Raw genomic sequence first — 23,202 nt, forward strand, 5'->3', positions numbered from 1 at the left:
GAATTCTGGACTCCAGGAAAACCCATGGCCATGAGGTTGGTCCTGTTTTTTGGTGCCCTTTTTGGGCATATCTACTGTCTAGAAACATTTGTGGGGTAAGTTATGCTTTCTGGTGCTTCTTTGAATTTTACTTACCTGATTGATGGAGGCTTTGATTGTTACAGAGTAAATGGGTGTAAGTGTTCAGTGTTTTCAGAAAAGTTCTCTTAGATTTGGGGATAAGTCAATAGTGGGAAAAATAGGAGTGGATGATCATAAAGGGGGTGAATGACATTTAAAGGAAAAGACAAAAGTGAAAACTGAACACACATAACCCTATTTCTCTCTGTCCTCACTCATTTTTCCCTCCAGTGATCAGACTGTAGGGATGATAGACATCAGGGAAAATACAGCTGTGTGGCCATTTGTTTCAGGCAACTCAGCGGGTGTCAACGCTACTCTCCCACCTCCTCCTGCTCTTCTGGGCTTTACCATCCACATTAGCCCTTGTGCCCTAACCCCCGATCTTTAGATTCAGCATCTAGGTGGTGGAACCTCATGAAATAGAAAGGCCAGGGCTATAGATTTCAGCTCAACTCCTCCTCTCCTGGCTTTGGAGGACTCATCTTTGCTCCAAAGTACTTTGCTTCATGATTCTATGAAGGGTTTTAGGCAGCATTTTTTGAAGAGTGGTCCAGGGAACTAAGAAAGCAGTCAAATAAGTTTGGTCCCAAAAAGCCACTGGTCAAATAAATGTGGGAATCAGAGGATTAAACAAACTATAGGATTTCTAGGAGCCTTGGCTAAATCAATGTGCATTATAAATCTATAAGAGGGGATCTAGGTTGCAGCATGTACTCTTTTTTTTTAATCATAAACTACCCACTGCTCCCAGCTTGCCCTTTCTTTCCTTCTCTTTCTCTTTCTCTCTTTCCTTCTTTCTTTCTCTTTCTTCTTCCTTCCTTCCTTCCTTCCTTCCTTCCTTCCTTCCTTCCTTCCTTCCTTCCTTCCTTCCTTCTTTCTTTCTTTCTTTCTTTCTTTCTTTCTTTCTTTCTTTCTTTCTTTCTTTCTTTCTTTCTTTCTCTGAGTAACTCAAAGAACTACTATTCTTTAGAACACACACCAGGAAATATGACCCTATTGTATTACTTTTCTCAGTGCTTTCCCATTTTAAAGGAGGACTCCTGGGAGTCCATGCATTAACCAAAAATAGAGACTTACATGGAAGAATTTTCAGACCATTTGTGGCAGGTGAGCCTTGAACAGCTCACATTCCATCACTTCTGTATTCCACTGGAGTTCGTAGGAAATTGCGTGGGGCTTGGTTTCAGAAGACCCATATTCTGGTCCCTGTACATGGCTCATTGTATTGATTCCTTCCCCACTGCACAAACAGTTGGGGCAGTGACTTAGAAAGTCTGCCTACTTGGAGAAAGGCTAGAAGGGGAAGCTCTGTCACCAAGGGAACTCTTCCTAAAGAGATGTGCTTGATTGTTTTGAGATTTCTCTTTCCTGTTCATCCTTTATTCCCTATTAAGGGTGTGTGTGTGTGTGTGTGTGTGTGTGTGTGTTTGTAAAGAAAGGCACGGCACATAATTTGTTAGGGTCCCAACTATCTCTGGCCACGCCCCATGTTTGGGCCACATGAATGGGGTCTGGGGATAAAACCTTGATACATTTTCAGTTGACAAAAACAAAGAACAAACAAAACCCCCAAAACCATTAAAAACAAAATCTTAGGTCTACCCACATATGAATTGTTTCCTCTTACAAGCACCAAATTATTCCACTTTTTAAAAACTTACTTCTGAACAACAGGAACAGGCAAGTATTAAAAGCTATAACACTTCATGAGCAGCAGGTGTTATTTGACTTATTAGCTAAGGGAAAGGTAACTTTAATGGCAGGCTTCCTGCTAGGAGCAGGTACACCTATTCATTATTATTTAGGTAACATTTCCTGGGAGGAAATAACACCATTCTATCACCTTCTCATTCTGGCGATGTGGGTTTAGTATACTATTTATTAGTTTCTGGATTGTCACAGAGATTATTGACTGTTGCGTTAGTCTGTTATACACAGAGACTAACAGGTGCAGAAAGCAACAGGAAACAGTATCCAGGTTTTGCTTTTAAGGTCATATTTGTGGTTAATTTTCTTTAGAGACCAAGTTCTTGAGATTGTACCAAGCAATGAGGAACAAATTAAAAATCTGCTACAATTGGAGGCTCAAGAACATCTCCAGGTATTTGATCTAGTGGGAGTTGCTGTTCCCAGAATGAATACAGTTAAACATGATTGAGATCTATTTTCGACTGTATTCTGACTCCCATGACATAGCGTGAAATGCTAACTTATGCAGCTGGGTTTCTGAAAACCTGGGCTCTAGTCCCAACTACAGGACATTGGGCAAGTCACCTACCTTCCCTGCATCTCATTTTCTCACTCAGAGTAATGGCGATAAATATGCTGTTCTTCTATCTCTCAGGTTTATTGTAAGAACGAAAAGAGATATCAAATGTGAAAGTTACTTTCAAAAATTAAACACCTTTAGTGCATATTTCCCTTATAAAATAATTTATAGCATTTATATCCCATTATTAAATGAATTGGATAGCTAGAATCCCAGCTTAAAAAAACTGCCATCATTTTAATAATCTTTTCCTTCTGCCAGTTTTAATATCTAGCCATAGGAGCAGGGGAAACAATATAATGGATTTGCTGACACGTGGATATTTAAAAGCCCTTGTTGCAATATCATAGTGATTCCACAATGATTCCAAAACTTGTGGGCTCAAGATAAAATGGATGCAAATTGATTTCTAGAAATCTGTCAGTGCTGAACTGTCCATTCCCCAGAACAGCCCATTCATTTCCTTGGCTTGGACTTCTATCCCTTTCAGCTTGATTTTTGGAAATCACCCACCACCCCAGGTGAGACAGCCCACGTCCGAGTTCCCTTCGTCAACGTCCAGGCAGTCAAAGCGTTCTTGGAGTCCCAGGGAATTGCCTATTCCATCATGATTGAAGACGTGCAGGTAATTATGCCATGGACTCACCTGCCTGCAGCTTGCTGGGCCACATGAACATCAGTTCAGTTCCATCTTCTTTTATGCTTGAGTACTCTCCGCAGGGAAGGGACCTGTGGGTGCCACTAGGACCTTCCGGCAGTCTGGGCTCCCCTTGCAAGGTGGGTAGGAGCGCACTGTCTCTCTCTCTTTTGCATTTGGCACATGCAGAATATGGTAACAAAGAATTTAAGGGAAAGGGCAAAAGACAGGCTACAGCATGAAATATAAAGTACAAACCAAAGGATGTTAGGCAGAAGAAGGAGGAGAAGGAGTCTCACTCTGTTGCCCATGCTGGAGTGCAGTGACACGATCTCGGCTCACTGCAACCTCTGTCTCCCAGGCTCAAGCGATTCTCCAGCCTCAGCCTCTCCAGTACTGGGACTACAGGCATGCACCATCACGCCCAGCTAATTTTTGTATTTTTAGTAGAGGCGGGGTTTCACCAAGTTGCCCAGGCTGATCTCAAACTCCTGGCCTCAAGTGATCTGCCCGCCTCGGCCTCCCAAAGTGCTGAGATTACAGGCATGAGCCACCGAGTCTGGCCTGATTTAGTTTTTGTTTAGAGGTTAACTCTTAACTCAGGCCCTGAGCTCCCAGAAAGGTAGGATGAGCCATAAGACTGTGCCTGCAAACCTACCCTGGCACACCTGCAGCATCTGGCTGGTAGGAAATCCCATGAATGCTCCATCCCCTTTCACAGTGGGGCCAGAATAAGGGAAAGTCATGACCTCAAAGCCTACAGGACAAGAAGAGGAAAGCTTGGTACTGGGGACCCGAGTGTTACCCTTTCCTTCACAATTACAGACTGAAATGCATTGCTATAAACCAATCATAGATAGAATTGTTTTATCTTAGGTCCTGTTGGACAAAGAGAATGAAGAAATGCTTTTTAATAGGAGAAGAGAACGGAGTGGTAACTTCAATTTTGGGGCCTACCATACCCTGGAAGAGGTAGGTGTTTCAAAATGAACATCACAGAGACAGGCCATTCTCTCCTCTAAGGACAAAGCTCATACTTCCACGTGGTGATTTAATGGCCTAGAAATTATTCTATTATTTTCTAACTTCTCCAAGTTTCCTTAGGATTTCACAGCCAGTACCAGTGTCACTGGCTTCACACCTACTCCTGCTTCATGTAGGACCTGAAGTCCACTTGCCCATCTCAACAGCCACCCGCTGTGGAGTGTCTAAAGGGTACCCACAAGCAGCCCCCTCAGGCTGGGGCTCTTGCCCTAAGCCGCCTTGCTGACTTCTGACCTGTACTGCCCACAAAGCCAGGGAAGCCATCATGGCTGCCACTAACGATGCAATCGGGGCACAGAGCCAGGTGAGAGGTGTGCTTCTGGGCTGCCACTGATGATGGAATCAGGGACCACCTTGACGCCTCTGACTTCCATGCAAGTGTTACTGGTGGAGGGTGTCCAGGTTCTTGGCATCTTGAACAAATAATTGGACAAAACGCACAAACAAAACAAGGAAGGAATGAAGCAACAAAAGCATATATTTATTGAAAACAAAAGTACACTCCACAGGTTGGGAGCAGCCTGAGCATAGGGGCCTGAGAGCCCATTACAGAATTTTCTGGGATTTAAATACCCTTTAGAGGTTTCCCATTGGTTACTTGGTGTACACCCTATGTAAATGAAGTAGTAGCCTGCGATCAGTCTGATGGGTTGCAGAAAATGGCCAGTCAGAGGCTGAAGTGAAGTTACAAAGTTATACTCCTATGCAAATGAAGACTTGGCTTGCAACCAATCTGATTGATTGCGGGAAGGTACCAATCAGAGGTACTTTCAATTTTCCATCTGCCATGCCAAAAAGCAGGGATTGGTGCAAAGGGAGTAGCCCCTGGTCCTTTTGTTACCTGGGCATGAAAAGTTGGGGTTTTCTTTTTGATTTAGTTCTAGGGAGTCAGCCTGAATTGGCCTTAGGTTCCCTGCCTCCAGACCCTATTCTTCTGCCTCACAGGGATGTGCTCTTTAAGACCTCATGGCAGCAAAGCCTCATGAAGTCTCTGCTGTCTTTCCTGGGCTTTGTTGTTTCTGTGGAGACTATCCCTTTCCTGCATCTGCTACTCCATGCTGCTGTGGGGATCCTGGGCAGTACTGCATTTACTTCTGTGGCACAGAGCTCTTCTCCAGGCCCACGGGAATCTATCTGCACTGACTTAAGAGTCGAGGGATGGAAAGGGGCCGGAGAGGATGGTGGTTGTAGGGCTAAGGGGTGGCATGGGGAGTAGGAAAGAGCCAGAGAAGAGGTATCTGGTAGGCACCAAGTCTCCAAGTTGGCAGTTTTTAAGTGCAAAAAGCTTTAAACATTTTTTTCTCCTAATTTATTTGATAGGAAAACCTGATTTGACCTAAACTCATTTGGGAGCAAAATCTGACCTGAACTGCCTCACTGCTCATTTGTTTCACTGCCAGAAATAATATTAATGTGCTTGAATACGGAGCAATGTCCCGTGTGTAATACATAATATATACTTCCTATTACCTTTCTAAAATTCTCCCCTGAAACAAACATCTTGTTTGAAATATATATGGCCTCAAGGGTTTCAGATAGGGGACTGTGGACCAGCACAGAGAATAAGAAAGAAAAGGAAGTGAAGCAAACAAGACGCCCTCCCTCTCTCCCAGACAAACTGATGTCTGTCTCCCACAGAGTGCAAATACTGGCAACAGCTGGAGGGACTGACTTCCTCCCGCTAGCTCTCCAAACGCGCCCGGACACGTCTCAATCCCAGCAATGGACACAGCTTGGGCTCTCCAGATGCACAAAATTTCAATCGCCTTGAAAATAGGAGCTGGAGTAGCCGGTGGCCTTAGTGCGTCTGCAGCAGAAACCCCATTGTCCCTGGGCCTGATTTAGCCGGGAGACATTTTGTAGCGATCGCCTCTACATACATTTTGGGGTGGAGGGGGCACTACCGTTTGTGTTCCTCTGTTAGCAAGGGCGAGAAACCCCACCTCAGGGCTGGGGTCGCCAAAAGCCACAATTACCTCAGGCAAGTGTGCCATTTTGCTTTACACAAAACTGCAAAGAGCCGGTTGGGCTGCAGCCCCTGCAGACGCCGATGGACTCAGCAGCACTCAGCTGGATCCAAACCTTCCGACCCTACAGCTCGGGCCGCGCTGCCCCCTCCGCTGTGTCCCAAGGGAACGGGGAAAATCACCAGGGGATCAGATCTCATGCAACAGACGGTTCACTCGCAAATGTCTATTTATTCACTTGAAACATTTCAGATTTCCCAAGAAATGGATAACCTCGTGGCTGAGCACCCTGGTCTAGTGAGCAAAGTGAATATTGGCTCTTCTTTTGAGAATCGGCCTATGAACGTGCTCAAGGTACACGGTGCAGGGACGGTTCTTCCTCTCGATGTTTCTAGAATCTCCCTCCTCCCAGGCTAGCCGGCAGTCCCAGCTTGTGCTACAGAGCGGCTCCTTTTTATTACTTTTTTTCTTTTCCTCCTAACCGGTCCTTGCTGGTTTTGAGTATCCACTCCCCCACTCCCGCCCCCTTCTTTTTCTTTCTCTCTGTTCTGAGCAAGCTGACGCGGGTCTGCAGGAGTGAATTAATGCTCGCGTCCTGAGCGATGAGCTCCCGGGGAACCCGGGCAAATGCGCCAATAGGAGCCGAGGAAGGGGGAGGTGCGGGCCGGGGGAGGTTGGGGGCTGGGGGCTGTAATTCATCAAGCTGGGAGTTCTCTGCCTCCCCTCCCCTTCTCTTTTTTTCTTTCCTCTTTAAATACACACACACACACACACACACACACACACACACACGCGCGGGCGCGCGCACACACACACACACACGGACACCAGTTAAAAAAGAAAAAGCACTAATTGCCTAAGCTGCATTTTTTTCTTTTTCTTTTTTCTTTTTTCTTTTTTGTTTTTTAAAGAAGAGTTCTGGTCGTATGCAGAAGAATGATGGAAAACTAAACCCTAAACCGCAAAGACAAATGCCCTGAACGAAGATCTTTTGAAAAAGGATATAGATGAAAAAAGGTTAGGGTTTTACGCCGTCTCGTAACCTCTGACAGTCTTTGTGCACATAATTTCAAGCTTTGCACTTTGTCCTCAAAAACAGTGAAAATTATTTCCCCAGATTTCCTAGAAAGAGTTAGTTAAGAGAAAAAAAAAAATCAAAAAGAGGTAATGTCACAACTCCTCGCTAAATTTGGAAACGTTATGGCTGGGAACCAACTGACTAACTGGGACAGATGGATTTCTCCAGAGCGTTTTTCCCAAAGCAGGCCTGAGAGGAGTGATTTGCCTACTTTATACCACTAGGATACATTTGCTAATGTTTACCTCCCTTCTTTCTCTTTATTTCCTCTACCCGCACCCCCTCTCCCCGCGCCGAGTTGGATCAGAAAACCCCAGATTCTCTTCCACCTTGGGCTTCCTGGCCTTCCCTTTTCCGGGGTGGTTGGGCGGTGGAGGATGTTGTGTTTTTCAAAGTTCCCTGCTTTTTACATTTGAGCTCTTTAGAGGAAAAGGCACAAAGCACTTTTAACTAAAACTCGTAGAACCCACGAACTGTAATTTTTAGCAAGGATTTGCATTTCTCATTTACCTTATCTGCTGTGTTTAGAATGCTGCACAGAGATAGAAGTTGATGGTGCAAAAATAATCTTTTCCTCTCCATTTACTGATCCAATTGGCAAAGCCACTGTTTCAAATAAAACTAAGTCACTTAGATCATAAAATTTAAACTCTGGAAAGTACCTCCAGAGGTTTGCTATCCTGTTTTTATGAAGGTCTCAAAAGGTTATCACAAGCATTTTTATAACAAAACACTATTATTGCATACATTTGGAAAATAGAGAAAAGAAAAAAGAAAAACAATCCTCATAATTCTAATTCCACAACTATGGGATAATAGCTATTAACAATCTGTTGTATATTTTTCTACTTTTTTCTCTCTTTTCTTTTTCCTTTTGTCTCTTCCTCCTTCTCCTTTTCCTTTTTTCTCATATGTATGTGTGTGTATTAATGAACTAGTTTCTTTAAAAATAAAAATGAAATCCTGTAATCCATTTTTTCCAATTTTCAGCATATGAAGATATTTTCATGTCATCATCTACAACGATTTTTTACAAACATTGGAGGAGAATTGTCTATGCCCCTCAGTCTGTATTTACACTTGCATTCGAAAAAGGGGACAAAAGAAAATTCTCCTTAAATGAGAGTTAGTCGACAGCATCCCTGTCTGTATTTCCTTCTCTGTCAATCACATCAAGAACAGAGAGAGGGACAGAGAAGGATGGTCTAGGGTAGAAAGGAGGCAACCAGGTGCCATGGCGGTGGAGCCGTTCACATTGCCACACTTGCTTTTGCAGTTCAGCACCGGAGGAGACAAGCCAGCTATCTGGCTGGATGCTGGGATCCATGCTCGAGAGTGGGTTACACAAGCTACGGCACTTTGGACAGCAAATAAGGTCATTTTGCCTAACATTCCTTGCTTATTTTGCCTTTCTGGGGTCAGGCCCACCAAAATCCATGATGGTCCCAGTGGTCCTGATGGCTGGCACTCTCAGCCAAAACCCTTCTTTTGTCACACGGGCTGGCAGTCAACCCATCCAGACTTTTTTGGTATTGCCCCATCCAGCACCCCAGGCTCCTCCCCTTGGGCAGGCCACTGTGCACTGTGTTAAAAGACACCACGATGTGATGATTGCTGTTGAGTGAGAGATAGGGGGAAAAAAAAGACTCAGTAAGCTAAAGAGATTGAACGGGTGGCCAGGGAGGACCCTTGGGAGCCAGATTTCAGCATAAGAACCAACTAGAGAAAAATCACTTTGCTGCCTGGAACCCTGAGGGCTGAGGTGTGATATGCTAGAAATTTATAAAATCATGAAAGGGGGTCACCTGGAAAATACAAACAGGTGCAAGAAGAGTTAACCCACAGATCCAAAGTGGAGTTGGCTAAGGGTGTTTGGGTTGTTCTGAAAATTTCCCAAATTTGATTTTGAAGGTAGGGTGTAGTAAGATCTCTCTTCCACAAGTTTGTTGGCATTAGAGTCAGGACATGGGGCTGGGTATGACCTAGTCTGGTATTTCTTAAGTAATTCAAAAATGACATGCTATAAATCAGAATGTTAATTCACGAGCAGAGGAAATCAATCCACATCAGATCATTCAAGCATGTGCAACCACGTGCATACCGACTGATACATTTTTCCCTTCAATTAAAATGCGGTTACCTTTAGGGTATTATGAAATGGATATTTAACAGTTGAATAATAATGCCTTAGGATGGCTGAGCACAGGAAATGAATAAATTTTAATCCAGCAGAAACTTCAACTCAACTGCAGTTAATGGCAAGTAAAAATGTAATTCCCCAAATGGAATTTAACTGGTTCTCTGTGTCTTTAGCAATGTCTCTGCATATTTAAGTAATCTGATGTTGGTTGTGAGTTCTTTTGGAAAGTTATCTCATGTAGGGATTAAGGAATACCAAACAAAATTTCTTTGGTGCATAGGTCCACATAAGTCACATATATCACTGCTCACTATTGCAAAATGTCTCACTGGGATGAATAGGAAGAATGTTACTGCTTTTGAAAGAGAGTAGATACATGATATCTGATTTTTACTCAATAGAAGTAAATTATTCTGATTAGAAATAAAAGTACAGACGCTAGCATATTCAACACATTAACATTGCAGGAGACTGGACTGCTGGATGCCTAGAAGACTTTCCTTGATCAATAGTGATCCCTGGTTCACATCTGGAAAAAACACATTACCTTACTATTCTGTCCTGTGTTCCCGACAGAAGCGGTGTGTGAGGTTGACATGTATCTTGTCTTTGCTCAGATTGCTTCTGATTATGGAAAGGACCCATCCATCACTTCCATTCTGGACACCCTGGACATCTTCCTCCTGCCAGTCACAAACCCTGATGGATACGTGTTCTCTCAAACCAAAGTAAGCCTGGATTTTGTTCCCTTCTTCAACAAGGACCTAAGGAGATGTGTAGGAACTTCAAAAGCAAAATAAAAGTACTCATTCTTTTCTTGATTTACTCTAAATGGAATGTCTAATTTCTCAGTAGTCACCCGGAAATGAGGGATAGAGAAGTGGTTATAATCACTTCTTATTCCAACACATGATGTCTTTACATGTTGCCTCAGCCAGAGCCCATTTCAGCTGTTAGGCTGGGCTATTAGAGCTCTGTGTTCACCGTGAGTCATCTAGGAGATTTGTTCCAATTATCTCGCATTTTTTTGTGGTAAGATTGATAGAAAAGAGGAGGCGGATGTTACCTGCTGACAATTAGATTGCAGTAGGATTTAGGTGGGCAGTACAGTGCATCTAGCATTTTACTTACAATCTGTGGGCGAAACCCTCCGTAATATCACTAAAAAGAGTTACGTAGTTTTTTTTTTCCCTTAAAATCTCATTACAATACACTATTGTAGCAACCGTGACCCCACATATATTCAAAATGAATGACAGCTTCAAGTTTATTTTTAGAGAGAGCTAACTACGGTAGCATTTTCAAAGACATTTTCAAAGAAACTGATACTAATACTAGTACTCATCCCATGAGATACCATATGAATCAAGGGTTCCATTGTCAAGACCAGGAAACACCGCCCACCATATCCGTTTCTTAGAGGTTTATAAAAAACAAGGCATTAACAATCCTTAGGAGTTCTGAAGTAAGTTTACCAAGTTAGCTCCATATTTTCCCCAAATAGTCTCATTGCAGAACCCTCTCTTCTGCTTTTGGTTCTTGCTGTTGGCCTTGGACAGAACTAGGGTTCCATGGCACGTGTTTGGCAGGCGTTCATTTGAGGAGATGGGGGCGTATTCATGTCTCACTTTGGTGAGATGGCAGAGAAACTCCTAGCAGAACCCCTATGAGGACTGTCCAACACCTCCCCAAGCCAAGGGACAGAAGTGTCCCAGAGAACTGGGGAAATTGACAGAATTCTAAAGGAACCTTCTGATCAGGCTGAATGACCCTCTTTCTTTTTTTTCCATGCGCTTTTTGGGTGGGATCTGAAAGAATCGTATGTGGCGGAAGACCCGGTCCAAGGTATCTGGAAGCCTCTGTGTTGGTGTGGATCCTAACCGGAACTGGGATGCAGGTTTTGGAGGTGAGCACAGGGACTTGCCCCCAGGGATGGTCAGCCCGTGGTCTGGCCCACAAGCTGGTTCAAATGGCCCTGCACTGCATCAGCTGGCTAAGCCCATCCAGGATTTAAGCCATTTAAAAACCTCTTTGAAAAACACTTAACTAAATTCCCTTCACAGGAGCACAGTGCTGTCACAGAGCTCTGAGCAGCATTTAATATATTTTGTCTCACATCTTGGTTTTCCCACAAGCTGTCGCCCGGTTAGCCTTCTGTGCAGCGGGAGCAAGACTTTGCGCAGTAGCGGGAGGACTCGGGAAGCCCTGAGCCAGCCACTAGAGGGAGATAGGATCTATTCCAAGGAGAAGCATTACATCATCTATGGATGCTTCGAGAAAGAAAACCTAAAAGAAGTACATACACACAGGATGGAGAAACTGACTTTCAAAACAGATTCAAATATAAAATGTGAGCTTGCTGCCCTGGCTTTGTGACAGCTCTTATGTTTTGGAGTTCCGTGTCAGGCTAGTTAGGGGGCTCCTTTATGCCCTCAGCCACTGGTGAAAACCCCTTATGTTTCAGTAACCATAGAATTAAATTTTTTCCCCCTCACTAGGCTATGATAAGATTGAGGTCAGGAGCTGTGTCTTTTTCACTGTAGTATTCCTAACACCTAGCACAGTGTCTGCAACGCAGAAGGCAATCACTATGTATTTGTAAGACAAACTAATTAATTAGAGTTATGGAACTAAGACAGGACATACTAGAGAACTGCTACAGGATATGGATGAGTGGCAACTTCATTCATTGCTTTTACAATTCTTCTTCTTTTTTTTTGGAGTGTAGGGGAAAAATAATTAAAGCACAATACTGAGCAATGGCCCACAGTTCAATGTCAATCCCCGCAATATTATTTTCATTAAATAATTTTAAAATAAGGTGACATTTTGTCTGTATCACATGGGGAGCCTAGGGAATCCTAACCCCTACTCATCCCCTGGAAGTTTCTCTAGCAGTGAGAGCCCTGGCCAGGCCTACAATGGACCCATTTCAGTGGTCTTGAGCCACTCTAGTTGCTGAGAAAATCAAGGCCAAAGGTGGCCTTGTTGTCAAATGTAGTCATGACTTCCTCACTGCAGAAAGGGTGTCAGAGGTTCCTTGCATTTGTGGCTTTGTGCCTTGGAATTACAGATGCATAGAATCTTCTACTCTTGGACTCTAAGAATTGGATGAGATCCCAGAAAATGAACTTGCTAAACTCCCACCCAATGCAGGAATTCCATCCATAATATTAAATCTAGCTTTTCTTCCAATAACTCCTACAGAGAGGAGATGATCTAATTAGATGGCTCTTTATACTGTATAGAGGAACCATATTTTTTGAAGAAGAGATGTGTCCAGAATCACTTCAGTTAGGCTTTCTGACTATAACCTTTGGAAGAGACTTGATCTAACACAATGACAATCTTGCCCCGACTTCCAGAGGAGAAAATTAGTGATGCATGGTGACCTCCTCCCTACAGTGTCTTCTTAGAGCTCACTGTCCTCACTGGGCTACTTCTGCATCTCCCCAGGACCTGGAGCCAGCAGCAACCCTTGCTCTGATTCATACCACGGACCCAGTGCCAACTCTGAAGTTGAAGTGAAATCCATAGTGGACTTCATCAAGAGTCATGGAAAAGTCAAGGCCTTCATTACCCTCCACAGCTATTCCCAGCTGCTGATGTTCCCCTATGGGTACAAATGTACCAAGTTAGATGACTTTGATGAGCTGGTGAGTTTCTGAAACTTAATTTCAGCCCAGCAACAAACATCCATTGTGTGGTCAAGCAAGTTTCAGGCATAAAGTCATGCCCTAAGGTGGAGGTGTACCATTACAGCAATGAATGAAACATAAGTTCAACCACCGAGAAGATTATGATGCAGCCAAAGGTTTGAAAGACTGGTTTTGAACTTTCCTAAATTAAGTTTCTTTGGGAAATAGAATTCATGAAGTTATTGTTACCTTAATCTAGATGAGCAGGAGCCTGGTTTGAGCATAAATTCCCAGAACATGCTTTTCTATTGCATATGGGGGAAAAAACCCTTGGGTTTGGATATGAGGCTCTTGGATTGGTAGTCAAATACTCTAAGCTGAGCAATTCTGCTTCTCAGCAACTTGTCTTATACTTTTCTGGGGCCTTTGGCTCTATGATCTACCATGACGATGCACTGGTGTATGATGTTGGGGGGTAAAACACTCACTTCCCTAACTTGATACCTTCTGTCACCCTTCCTGTTTCAGGAATAAGCCAACTGGCCCCAGCCTTAGATCAGATGGTGACATCTCAGGAGGCTGTTCACAGTTGAGCAAGAGCTATCCCCAGCTAAAAAGAATGTGCAAATATTTCCAATTTGGCTTTTAGGCTTGGTTTGTGAAACCCATATGTTAGAAATAAGCCCAGAGTTGGGACCTTTTTGTCAATTTACCTTCAAGTAGATTATTGTCAGCAGTCCCATGCAGAAATAGACTAGATTATTGCAATTCAAGTGTGCCTTTCATCTCATCAGTTAGATTTGAGCGCTGTGAGGTTTTGATGGTGAGTATTACCATTCAAGGTCATATCAGGGAAAAAGAATGTTCTAAAATGTTCTTTTTTTAGACCTAGATGACCTTAAATTATCTAAACCTGGTGCTCAAACCTCTAGCAGACAGTCAATCTAGGCTATGATTAGATGGCTTCCTGCCTTCAGGGGAGGTTGTTAGTGTTCTTCTTTATAGAGAGTGAAATCTCTGTATGGTTTTCACGTATCAGCCCTGGTTTATCATCTGGTTCTACTGAGCAAGTTTATTTCCCTTTGAGAAGTGAATCCACTAATTACTTGAAGATCACCAGCCTGCTTCTCCTAGCTCTTACTCCTTCTAAATAACCTCAGTTCCTTCAAGCGTTCATATCATGGGCTCAAGTTCCCTTACTATTCTGGTTGCTGTTTTCTGAATATGCTTCTTCAAGGGTAGTGTCTTAATCTGTTTGCATTGCTGTAAAGAAATACCTAAGACTGGGTAATTTATTAAGGAAAAAGTTTTATTTGGATTATGATTCTGCTGGCTGGAAGATTGGGCATCTGGTGAGAGCTTCAGGCTGCTTCCCACTCATGGAAGGCAAATGGGAGCTGGCGTGTGCAGAGATCACACGGTGAGAGAGGAAGCAAGGGAGAGAGTCGGGAGGTGCCGGACTCTTTTTAACAACCAGCTTTCGAGGGAACTAATAGAGCAAGTACTCACTCCTAACTGTGAGGACTGCACAAAGCCATTCATGAGGGATCTATTCCCATGATCCAGACACCTCCCATTAGGCCTCACCGCCATTCTTGGGGATCAGATTTCAACATGAGGCTTGAGGGGAATACACATCCAAACTATAGCAGGTAGCTCCCAGAAGTGAATGTGAAATGTGTGTTGTGGGTTACCCAGCACAGAGCAGGGTGTGACCATAACTACCCTCAGCAAGACCGTGCACTTCTGCAAATTCAGTTGAGGATCACATTAGTTTTTTGGCAGTAGCCCTGTGATGTTGACTCATGTTGGGCTCATTGACAAGAGTAACCCCCAGGCTCTCCAAGGATTCTACCAAGCCAGGTTTCCCCCATCTGGTAATTGTACAGTTGTTTTCCTGGACCCAAGTTCAAGACCTTACATTTATCCCTGACAAGGACAGTAAAGCCTCAATCAGTCAAAATTGGAACCCTCAAATAATGGAAAATATTTTTCTGAGCTCTACTTCTTGGAAAAAGAGACAGCCATAGGGAAATAAGCCAATGTAGGGATCCAGTAAAAGAAAAGTCAACTTCCCACATATGTCCTGGGGTCAGTCCACATTCTCTTTAGACCCCTTAAATCTACCCTATTTCTAGCCACACCCCTGAACAAGGAGAACTGGTGGCAAAATAATGAATCCTTGAGTGTTGGAAACACCAGGATGATCAAATAGACAATGAGGACCTTCATGTTGTATTTTCAAAGCCAATAGAAGTGAACTTACTTCTATTGGAGAAGTAAGCTTACTTCACAGTGAAAATGGTTCAAATAAAAAGGGTATTGTGCCTTCACCTCAATTAACTAGACAGTCTAGTTAGAGCATTCTGTGTTGCTGTTGGGCAACTGATCTCCCAAGAGACAAGTGTTATCTGTCTGCCTTTCTTTCGTTCTCTTACTCTAGAGTGAAGTGGCCCAAAAGGCTGCCCAATCTCTGAGAAGCCTGCATGGCACCAAGTATAAAGTGGGACCAATCTGCTCTGTCATCTGTAAGTATCCAATGTGCTGGAAGTTTTTACAAATGACCCACTAAGATGGCAGGCACAGTGTGAGTTTGAGCCAAAACTTTTAAATGCCTTTATTGAAAGGGATAGGTCTTCATGCATGGAACCCAACCTTCCCCAATTTCCCTCAGTGAATCTAGTCTCCTCCATGAGATACTTACTGTGTGATGGCCGGAACAAAGAACTCCCTAAGTATATGTTTTGTGCCCTCTCCTGTGCTTGTTCAGATCCTTACAGCTCACTCTCATTCTGTAGAATTTGTTTATCTAAAAATAAGCCTTTATCAAGACTTGGCTCTTTTTTTTTTTTGAGATGGAGTCTCACGCTGTTGCCCAGGCTGGAATGCAGTGGCTTGATCTCAGCTCACTGCAACCTCCACCTTCTGGGTTCAAGCACTTCTCCTGTCTCAGCCTCCCAAGTAGCTGGGACTACAGGTGCGTGCCACCATGCCCAGCTAATTTTTGTATTTTTAATAGAGACGGAGTTTCACTACATTGGTCAGGCTGGTCTCGAACTTCTGACCTCAGGTGATCTGCCCACCTCAGCCTCCCAAAGTGCTGGGATTACAGGCATGAGCCACTGTGCCTGGCCTAAGACCTGGCTCTTTTATTACCTTCCCTTTCCAGGCTAAGAGGGGCTCATGCCCTGAGAATTCCATGGACTGCGGGGGCAGAATAGGTGTGACTCTTGAAGAGGACCCAGGTGGTTCCGTGGATAGACTCTGTTGCAGCCATGTGTTGATGCAGAGTATGTGGAGATGGAGGAGGAGAAGTCAGGAATAGCGGCAGTGTGAGGAATAAGTCTGGGGAGTCTGCCATCAGACTTTCTAGGCCCTCCTCTTCCCCATTTGATTGAGATAAAAACAAGAAACTACTACAGTGCTTTGGGAAATCCCAGTGCACCCTTGTGCAGGTTCTGAATCCTTCAAAGGCACGGTCCTTTCCTTATGGACAAAGCTGGAAACTCAGGACCACACAGTTCCATGCCCAGGAGTTCCCCAGTGCTTCCATGCCCAAGGATCCTTTGGAAACCAATGCCTTTAATAGGCACCCATTCTGTTTTTCTTTTTTTTTTTTTTTGGAGATGGAGTTTTGCTCTGTCACCCAGGTTGGAGTGCAGTAACACCATCTCGGCTCACTGCAGTCTCCAACTCCCAGGTTCAAGGGATTCTTGTGCCTCAGCCTCTGGAGTAGCTGGGATTACAGGCGCCCGCCACCACACCCAGCTTATTTATTTGTTTGTTTATTTATTTATTTATTTATTTGTATTTTTTAGTAGAGAGAGGGTTTCACCAAATTGGCCAGGCTGGTCTCGAACTCCTGACCTAAAGTGATCTGTCCGCTTCTGTCTCCTAAAGTGCCGGGATTACAGACGTGAGCCACCATGCCTGGCCACCCATTCTAACAGACTTTTAAATTAAGCATCTATTATATGTTAAGCATTATGCCAAGCACTGGAGACATAATGTGCCCACACAGAACTCTTTAATAGAAGAGATGAACAGGAAGGCAAATGAACTTTTGTATGATGTGTGCAATAGTAGGCTATACATGGTACAGAAGTATTAGAAAGTCGGGGGATTTGATGGAAGTGGAGTCAGGAAAAACTTCATGTAAGAAGAGGGTAGGGTTGTAAAGACTGGTTGCCAGGTAGCTAGAGAAGGAGAAAAAGGATGGGGCATTCTCACAGCCAACAGCATATGCAAAGGCATAGAAGTATAAAATTGCGTGATGGGTTCTGGGAGCTACAAGTAGGTTGAGATCGCTGAAATGAAAGAGGGAGAAAAGGGAGTTGGGGAAGTTCAGGGTTTTGTGTGCCATGGTAAGGAGTTTAGGTTTAACCCAGAGGATTCTAAAAGCCTTTGGGGGGTTTTCAGCAGGACGGTGAGGGAATTGAGGCATTGTATTTAGCTAAAACATAGCAGCAGTGTGGATGGAGTGATGAGGGACTGCAGTAGAGACATCCCATAGGAAGAGGAGGAGGAGTTCAGGTGAGAGACAATGGCCCAAACTACAGCAGGGCCAGTGACGATGGAAGGGATTTAGGAGGTAAAGCCAAGAAGCTTTGTCATTTATTGGATGGGGAGAGGTCCTCACTGAAAGTCATTGAGTGGTGCCACTCACTGAGGGAGAAGTCCAGGAAGGTGAAAGAGGGGTGAGGTTGCAAAGATAATGAATTCAGCTGTGGACATATTGAGGCGGAGCTCCTTGTAGGGTATTCAAATGGAGATGGTCTGTAGGTTTTGGACTACATGCCCTGGGATTCTGTGGAGAGAGAGATTTGGGAAGAGTTGGCATAGAGTGGGTGGTTGGACCAGTAGAGCAGGGGGAACATTTGGAGTGAGAGAAACCCTGGACAAAGCAGGGAGCAAGGTGTTAGGCAGCAGAAGGGGTTAGCAGCATGGGCTAGGCAGAAAGGCAGAGAACCCTGGATGTCAGAAACCAGGGGAGAAGTAATTATTAAAAAGGAGGCAGGCCGGGCGCGGTGGCTCACACCTGTAATCCCAGCACTTTGGGAGGCCGAGGCGGGCGGATCACGAGGTCAGGAGATCGAGACCATCCTGGCTAACACAGTGAAACCCCATCTCTACTAAAAGTACAAAAAATTAGCCGGGCGAGGTGGCGGGCGCCTGTAGTCCCAGCTACAGGCTGAGGCAGGAGAATGGCGTGAACCCCGGGGGGCGGAGCCTGTAGTGAGCCGAGATCGTGCCACTGCACTCCAGCCTGGGTGACAGCGAGACTCTGTCTCAAAAAAAAAAAAAAAAAAGAAATAAAAAAATGAAAAGGAGGCAGCGGTCAACAATGGTGAAGGCCATGAAAAGTCAACTAAGATAAGGACAGGACATTTTCCATTGAATTTTCATCTCTAGCTTATTGGTGACCTTAACCCAGAGCAGTTTCAGAAGCGTGGATAAGGGAAGGAGAGCAGAATGGAAGCCTTTTTTCTTTTTGAGATAAGAGATATATTTATGGACTGTGGGAAAGAACAAATAAAGAGGGAGAGGTGGAACATACAGGAGAGAGAAGAAATGACCAGTGCAGTGAGGTTCCAGAGCTGGGGACAGGAGGACAAGCAGAGGTGGGCAGAAGTTGTGGCTCAGGATGGAATGAGAGGAGCATGTCTTTGGACGTGTTGTGGGCATGGATATAGCCACAGCCATAGGAGGGGTGATGGCGGGAATCACGGGAATGCACCCGTGCTAGTCCTGATTTTCTTTTTTTGAGATAGAGTCTCGCTCTGTCACCCAGGCTGGAGTGCAGGGGCGCAATCTTGACTCACTGCCACCTCCGCCTCCTGGCTGCAAGAGATTCTCCTGCCTCAGATTCCCAAGTAGCTGAGATTACAGGTGTGTGCCACCACGCCAGGCTAATTTTTGTGTTTTTAGTGTAGATGGGGTTTTGCCATGTTGGCCAGGCTGGTGTTGAACTCCTGGCCTCAAGCGATCCACCCACCTCGGCCTCCCAAAGTGCTGGGATTACTGGTATGTTCAGCTTTTTAAAATTAACATCATTTCCTGTAAAGTTTTATGAATTTACATTCTAGTTTTTTGTTATTCCATGATGTTGCTATATCCCAGTTATTGAGTCTTTGGATTGTTTCATCTTTATGCTAAACAGTGCTACTATAAACATGTTTCTACCAACTCCTTTTTCTCTTAGATGATCTTTTTGGAATATATTCCTGAGGCAAGATTGTCAAGTTAAACAGAATGAACAGCTTTGGCGCTCATGTTGCTTTTTTTTTTTTTTTTTTTTGAGACGGAGTCTTGCTCTGTCGCCCCGAGTTGGAGTGCAGTGGCGTGATCTTGGCTCACTGCAACCTCCGCCTCCTGGGTTCAAGCAATTCTCCTGCCTCAGCCTCCCGAGTAGCTGGGATTACATGGCATGTGCCACCAAGCCTGGCTAATTTTTGTATTTTTAGTAGAGGCAGGGTTTCACCATGTTGGTCAGGCTGGTCTCAAACTCCTGACCTCGTGATCTGCCCTCCTCGGCCTCCCAAAGTGCTGGGATTACAGGCATGAGGCACCACACCCGGCCTCTTGTTACATATTTTTTAGGCGGTTCTCTGGGAAGACTGATCAGCTCACAGTTGCTGAGACTTTTTAACCATGTTCCACATGGGATTGTCCTCACATTCATCAGGGATACCCCCAGGGAGAAGGGCCTTCTGAGTGGTAGCAGTGGGGACAGAGGATGGACCTAGCTTGAGACATGATGGCAGCTTAATACTGAGGAATGAGTGCCTTTGCTTGGCAGCCTTTGAGTGGAGGCTGGAGTTCAGAGTGTCAGCCGAATAGCATTGTGTATCCCCGAGACCCCTACATAGGTCTCAGCCATTTTATTACAAGGAATCTAGCTTTTCATCCACCTTATCTGGAGGTATTTACTAGTAAGATAGACCTTGGAAAGCTGAGGTTTAGTATGTTTTCTTTGGTGAGGTCACAGAAATGGAAGAGATTTCCAATAAGCAGATATTGGACAGGTGTAGGATTTGCTGTATGATCTTTTGGAGCCCGACTGTGAATGGCCCACCAAGTTCTAGCCGCATCATTGTCCACAGCTGACTCTTATCCTGGCCTCATTCCAGCTTGGACAAGCTCTACCTCTAAGGACTAGTTTTAACTCGGCACTTTTTGCTTCCTGCCCCAGGTCAGTATGCAGCTCTGGGCAGAACACCTGCCTCACTCCACCCAAGAGATGGCTGTATAGTTGTAGTGGGTGAGACATTTCCTGGGCAGCTTCCCGTCTGGAAAGGGCTTTGAGGAGCTGTGCTACAGTAGGTGTTTGGTTCAGAAGTTGTTCTTTTAAAAAAAAAATTTTTTTTTTTGAAACAGAGTCTTGCTCTGTCACCAGGCTGGAGTGCAATGGGGCGATCTTGGCTCACTGCAACCTCCACCTCCCGAGTTCCAGCAGTTCTCCTGCCTCAGCCCCCTGAGTAGCTGGGATTACAGGTGCATGCCACCATGCCCGGCTAATTTTTGTATTTTTAGTAGAGATGGGGTTTCACCATGTTGGCCGGGCTGGTCTTGAACTCCTCACCTCAGGTGATTCACCCGCCTTGGCCTCCCTAAGTGCTGGGATTACAGGAATGAGCCACCACACCTGGCCCAAAAGTTGTTCTTTGAATTCTTTCTCAGAGAGGCATGGGGGGCAAACAAACAAACAAACAAACAAACAAACCCACAGAGCTTGGCTACAGAGGCCTGGGTTTGAATTATAGCACTGTCACTTTGGAACCAAGTAGCCATGGTCCAGTCACTTATTCTACGTTGGTTTCTTATATCTGTGAAATAGGTTGTTGAGAGGCTCAAAAGATATTATGTGGAATACAAGTGTTCCCTAATTCTAAAGCACTATATAAACGTTGATTGTTTGTTAGTTTCCTGGTGAATGCTCTGCTACAGATAACTCCGGTCCTTAACATGGCCTAACTTTTTTGATGGGGTCCTGGTCATTTATTGACAATGATAGTTACAAACATAACTGACATTTATTGAATGCTTATTCTACATACATTGTCCTAGCTCCTTCACTTAATATCCCTGTTTTTATTTTATTATTTTATTTATTTTTTAGAGACTCTGCTGCCCAGGCTGGAGTACAGTGACAGGATCATGGCTCACTGTTAGCCTGGACCTCCTGTGCTCCAGCAGCCCTCCGGCCTCAGCCTCCTGAGTAGCTGGGACCACAGGCTTGTGCCACCACACCTAGTTCATTTTTTAAAAAAATTTTTTTGTAGACACAGGGTCTCGCTATGTTGCCCAGGCTGGTCTCAAACTCCTGGGTTCAAGTGATCCTCCTGCCTTGGTCCCGAAAGTGTTGGCAGAGAGCCGCGACGCCTTGCCACTTAATCTCTTAGTCTCAGTTTTCTCATCTGTAAAATGGGAATAAGGCTAGTACCTACCTAGAAATTCACGAACCAGTTTAACATAGTGCCTAGCACATTGACACAGCCAGTAGTGTCACTGCAACCATTATGCCATTTAATTCTCACTCCCCTGTGAAACAAGTAGTATCTCATCCCTATGTGACAGGTGAAGCATCTGGAAATAAATGACTTGCTTTAGGTCACCCAGATAATGATTTATAGGGTTGGGATTCTATCTGAGGCCAGTATTCTGTCTACAGTTGACCTCTTAGTGTGATTGGCTGTGTCATGTAGCCACACCAAAACGTATGAGTTGGTAATTTTGGTCCAGGGAAGATTCAGTTCAAATCAGCAACCATTTAGTATTTATTATTTACCAGGCATTAATTTCCAAGCTGCTCTGCTGGGTGAAGGCAAAGACAAAAATCATGGGAGTTGACAATATTAATTCACAATATTAACCTCTAGCCCTACTGTTTTCTGGTACAACCTCCCTGGTCTTTCCAGCCCCATTCTTAGGGACTAGGTGGCTTCCGCCATCTGTACCTCAGCCAAGTCCTCCTGTGACCTCTAACTGCCCTTCCTGGGAGGGGCCACAGGGCCGGTCCATTGCTCGGCTTTTCTGAGTCATGACTGACTTGTAAGTTAATGCCATCTTCCTTCATCATCTGTCACATCAGCGGCCACACAGATCTCAGGTGCACATTACTGTGTTGGCTGAACCCACCACACAGAGGTGCTGGACATGCAATTTGATAGCAGAGCAGAGAGTGCTCCACCCTTAATGCTCAAGTCCCCTGAGGGTAGGGACCGAATCTCTTGCTGCATTTGTAATCCCTCCACTCCCACTGGAGAAAACCATGTCTGTACCTTCTAAAGAAGGAAATGGTGTGGCCTACCTAAGGTGGAGAAGAGGCCACTTAGGATGGCGTGGGCTCCTAAGAGCACCAAAGGAAGGCTCAGTTCAGTGTCCGCTGAATAACACCTTTTGCTTTTCAAATTATTGTGTTTTTTCATAAATGTGACCCTCTACTAAACTCTCCCTCCTCTTACAGTTCACACCTAGGGGCCTGGCTTACCTATGATAATAGAATTTAATATAGAGGTTCCATTGCGTGAAGGCTAGTGGTAGTCGTGTAACCAAACTTTATTCTCATTTGCCCTTCAGACCAAGCCAGTGGAGGAAGCATTGACTGGTCCTATGATTATGGCATCAAGTACTCATTTGCCTTTGAACTGAGAGACACAGGGCGCTACGGCTTCCTCTTGCCAGCCCATCAGATCCTGCCCACAGCCAAGGAGACCTGGCTTGGCTTGAAGGCAATCATGGAGCATGTGCGAGACCACCCCTATTAGGGCCCTGGGGAAGAAACAAGAGCCATTAAAATCTCTTTGGTTTGAAGCAAAGTTGGGTTGTGTTGTTTATTTTTCTAAGCCTGATCTGGCAGCACCGTTTCTCCAGTTTCTGCTGCCCTCAGACACAGCCAAGTCGTGGCATTGTACCCCTCCATCTTTTAAAAAATCCATCCTGAGGCCAGGCATGGTGGCTCACACCTGAAATCCCAGCACTTTGGGAGGCTGAGGTGGGACGACTGCTTGAGCCCAGGAGTTTGAGATCAGCCTGGGCAACATGGGGAGACCCCATCTCTAAAAAGAATAATATTTAAAAAAAAATCCATCCGGAGAAGAGTGCTCCCAACATCATTTGACAGTTTTTGTTTTTGTTTTCCTTTTGAGACAGAGTCTCACTCTGTCACCCAGGCTGGAGTGCAACGGCGCAATGTCGGCTCACTGCAACTTCTGCCTCCCAGGTTCAAGCAATTCTCCTGCCTCAGCCTCTCAAGTAGCTGGGATTACAGGCGCCTGCCATCACGCCTGGCTAATTTTTGTAGTTT

At 44.7% G+C, this 23,202-nt stretch overlaps 1 protein-coding gene across 2 annotated transcripts; it reads left to right on the top strand.

Moving 5' to 3' along the window:
- The first annotated feature begins 5 nt into the window (after positions 1-5).
- Positions 6-22,714, top strand: CPA2 (carboxypeptidase A2). Of its 2 annotated transcripts, XM_054497273.1 has the most exons (11): positions 6-95; positions 2,143-2,224; positions 2,883-3,017; positions 3,906-4,001; positions 6,293-6,394; positions 8,395-8,493; positions 9,876-9,986; positions 11,074-11,164; positions 12,715-12,914; positions 15,340-15,424; positions 22,476-22,714. In XM_054497273.1, exons 1-11 carry the CDS (start codon positions 25-27, stop codon positions 22,661-22,663), a joined length of 1,260 nt encoding a protein of 419 aa, XP_054353248.1. In that variant the 5' UTR covers positions 6-24; the 3' UTR covers positions 22,664-22,714. The 2 variants fall into 2 exon arrangements, with proteins under 2 accessions (XP_054353248.1, XP_054353249.1); XM_054497274.2 differs by lacking the exon at positions 3,906-4,001 and having other exon boundaries at positions 17-95; positions 22,476-22,711.
- The last annotated feature ends 488 nt before the right edge of the window (positions 22,715-23,202 follow it).

This window comes from Pongo pygmaeus, chromosome 6, assembly GCF_028885625.2.
Source record: "Pongo pygmaeus isolate AG05252 chromosome 6, NHGRI_mPonPyg2-v2.0_pri, whole genome shotgun sequence".
In the NCBI taxonomy this organism is placed as follows: domain Eukaryota; kingdom Metazoa; phylum Chordata; class Mammalia; order Primates; family Hominidae; genus Pongo; species Pongo pygmaeus.